Source organism: Hipposideros armiger, unplaced genomic scaffold, assembly GCF_001890085.2.
Source record: "Hipposideros armiger isolate ML-2016 unplaced genomic scaffold, ASM189008v1 scaffold_616, whole genome shotgun sequence".
NCBI classification, from domain to species: Eukaryota; Metazoa; Chordata; class Mammalia; order Chiroptera; family Hipposideridae; genus Hipposideros; species Hipposideros armiger.
Genome location: NW_017731966.1, coordinates 346969 through 350748, shown reverse-complemented (window position 1 = coordinate 350748; position 3780 = coordinate 346969). Strand labels below are relative to the sequence as shown.

Below are 3780 nucleotides of genomic sequence, written 5' to 3'. Positions count from 1 at the left end.
GATGCATTTCTGTATGTGTTCACCCTGCTTCCTTTAAGAGTTTTCCTGGCACTCTTCAGGCTCTTCACTCTGCCTTGCTATGGCTTAAGGTAAGTTTAAGATCATGAACTATTTTAAATTAATTATTTATACTGCTTATAGCTTTGAAACTACATAGTCACTTGGATAAGTTTTGCAGAATAGGTATAATTCATATACTTTCATACTTTGGTCTTTAATGCATAAGTTAATGCTGTTTATATTTTTAACTAATAATATATAATGTTTATATAATATTTGTACTTTGGATATGCATATTTATTTTCTGAATGATCTTGAACCAGTGCCTTGCTTTGGCCAGTGAGTGAATGATAATAATGCAAGAGGCTGTGTGTAGGGAGAGTAGAAAGGGCCTAGGACCTGAGAGTCAAGGACCCTATTGCCACCACGCCACCTCACCCTCCCCTTTATTTTCTGCAAATCCCTTGGCCTCCTGGGTGTCATCTGTAGCATGAGGACTGGGTTCTAAGCTGGGAGATGGGGGTGCATGGGTGATCTCAGAATCTACTAAGGAGCCCTTACTGCAGGGGTTCCTTCTGTATTCCATTTGAGAGTCACTGTCTTAGTGGCCTAGGGAGCCTTAGTGGCTGATTACAGGTGAGACTCCCTCTGATTTGTGAGACGGGAAGACTCTTGAAGACTATTGCCCAGGCTGGGAAGGATCAGACAGCCCGACCCAACGTGGATTAGCTGTTGAGCTGTGGGCAACTACTTGACTTCTTGAAGCCTGTTTCCCCATCAGTAAAAAAGGGGATATTGAGAACTGTGCATCTTTTACCACAAGGATTGGGAGGCATAAAAAGAATACCCAGCGTAGTGCCTGGTTCACAGTATACCAGAACAAATACTAGTTTCCTTCCCTTTTTTCTCTGCTAAAACTAGGAACAGTACAATGAAAATATTAAGCTTACATGAATTTTGATGTGTTATTGGTCCTGAGGTTAGAAGAAGTTTGGATGTTGCAGTTCTCTTTCTTTGTGTAGTTATGTCAACATGTCTCCACTCTGTAGTCACTCCCTGTAACATTATTACATATATTGTTCGGAGCATAGTTGCCCAAGTGACATTTCTGACCTGCATCACTTTTCTAAACACATTTCATTCCGAAAAAGCTTTAAAATGATGAAATGCACAATAACATGTGAACCTTCATTTAACTATAAAGTAGGTGACTATTCTGTGATATTTATAATTAATAAAATTATTATTAATAACTTAACCATGGAAACTGAGTTACAAAATTATTGGTTGATTACAGACTTTTTTTTNTTTCCTCTTGTATGGAGCGTGATGATAAAAACGACCTCAAGGAGCTGTTAGGAGGGTGACGTAGTAAGCACTTACCACTAGCCTGGAGAACCACAAGCATAGGGGACATTCTTTGCACAGCCATTTCAAACTCCTGGGTTGCCATGCAAAGTAAACGAGATAGATATTCCCGTACAGCATCGCACAGGGCGCCAGGCTGTCCCTCCACCCAGCACAGGCTTCTTTACCTCCTTCAAGGAGGGATGAATCTCATTTACGTTTTTAGGAAATTTTCTCATTTTCATTTGTAAAGAATTTAAAATGCTGTATCTTACAAGAAAGTGTAACTAGGTATAGTAGTTGGGTCACTTTTCCACAATTCCAAACCCCGAAAAGCATTTCTATTGCTTGTGTGTTGTGTATTCTCACACCCAGGAATGCCTTCTTTCCACCCTGTTGAAATGTCTTCATCTCAGTAACCTGTTTTCTTCCCATCTCAATGTTGAGACCTATTGTATTGAGAGAGTACAGTGTGAGAAGATGATTGTTTTCCCTCTGAGTTTATTGGGCTGGTTTAAAATGTGAAGGGGCAGGCATATTAGGTTTTAGTTACTAGTGTTTACCATAAACAACACTTGCGCAGATTCCTCTAAGCCAAAGAAAGGTGACTACTCCTCTTCTCCTAAATGACTTGCCTCCTCTGTGCTCTTTCATGCTTCCGTCCCCACCCTCCCCTCTTCTGTCCAGTCCACCCTCTCCATGGGGCAGTGGTCCTCATCTTCTCAGCTGTCGTTAAGGGTCTTCTCTTCTATGAAACTTTTTCTTAGTCTCATCTTCTCAGCTGTCGTTAAGGGTCTTCTCTTCTGTGAAACTTTTTCTTAGTCTCCTCAGGTTGGGTTGGCCATTTTCTCTCCAGGGCTTCGCTGTTCCCTGTATCCTTAGCTCTGTCATAGCACTGTTACCATGGCTTTGACCTTCTTTATATACATGCTGGTGTCTGCTGAAATTTGAATAAGCTTACTGAGGGCAGGAACCCCATCCTGCCTGGTGTCCTGCTTTGTGCCACCCCCGGACCAAGCATGTGACTTGGCTCATGTTAACAGCTTCGTGGACGTAGGATGAATGAATATTGTGTTCGTCCCCAGTGTAAGGTCACAGGAAAGACAGCTGCCTACGCCCCTTCCCAGCATGCTGCATACACACTGAAATACCTCCTGGGAATATCGGGTTTCTGGCAGATTCTGCCTTTGGAGTGGAATAGTCTACCAGCAAGCAGGGAAAGGCTTCTCAGTGACCAGTGATGGGAGACTGATAAATAATGACCACTAGCTTTCCGTGGACTGTGCTCAGTCGTCTACGACACTCCTTTGTGTGTTAAGTGTGTAAAACAAGGAAACAGACACAAACTGACTGTGCTGGCGACGACAGAATGACTGATTCTGGCCACCTGCCCTGATGGAAAGACTGAAAACGTCGCCTGCGACACATGATGGTATTTTAGCATTGTATGAGGTGTGGTCAGAAATTACTGTGAATGTTTAAATAAAAAAATAATTATAGTAAAAAACACATTGCCATTAAGCCCCCTCAGAATAATCCCTCTCACTTCGAACACACTTATCCCATCNTCTTCTGCTTGAAAAAACAAAAACAAAACAAAACTAATTCTTGTGTCTTTCTTAAACCACTTTTAACTTGCTTTGCAAAGCTCACTTTTCCCTCCAATGATAAGCCATGAGATGGATGTGTGGGGGCACGCCGCAGCGACAGTTGGAGGGGCCTGGATTCTTGTACAGGACAATGCCAGCCACATTCAGTTTTTACTTACCTGGTCCGTACAGAGGAATTGTTTTCTTCCACTTGTGTGAGCGGTTCTGGACTCCCATTTTTCTCTAGGAGGAACACAGAGGGATTTGCCTGCAGCCCACAGTCAAACCAGGGACACACCCAGGGGACTGCTTCAAAGCGGGAGGTGTCTGTCTAACCCCTTTTATTACTCCTCCTGCGGCAGAAATAATGAGCACTGGCATCCCCTCATAATTCTGTCACCTCATCAGAGGCAGGTTCAATACACACATCCTTCCCTCCTCTTTATTAGCAACATCGAAATAACAAGCAAATTTCTGAGTAGATTTCTCACAGAAACTTGTAAGCATTTCATGTTTGTTATGGTGAGTATTAAGTTGTCTTCTGGGGGAAATGCCCACGGGTCTTGATAAGACAAGTATAAGTTAGAATTTTCCAAACTGTGGTCCATATGGGACCACTGATGGGTAACCCATATGGTAACTTGCAAAATAAGATTTTTTTTTTCCTTAAAGAAAAGAATAGGAAAAGTATTAGAGTGCATTGCCTGTACTAAGGGTAAGTGTTTTTTCGTGAAACTTTGGTTTCATTTGTAGCTATGTAAAATGTGTAACGTCAGAAAACTTGTATTAACACTGCTCACACACAGTTGTAATAATTTTCTGATTCTTTTGCCCATAAGAGAGG

The 3780-nt window shown here is 42.0% G+C and overlaps 1 protein-coding gene across 1 annotated transcript in view; it reads left to right on the top strand.

Annotated features, from left to right (window-relative positions):
• TAPT1 (transmembrane anterior posterior transformation 1) overlaps positions 1–3780 on the top strand; it is a 76431-nt gene that overhangs the window by 19511 nt on the left and 53140 nt on the right. The window contains exon 4 of the mRNA XM_019625121.1: positions 1–89. This exon is cut by the window's left edge and continues 9 nt beyond it. Coding sequence (XP_019480666.1) covers positions 1–89 — 89 coding nt within the window. The remainder of the gene's footprint in view (positions 90–3780) is intronic.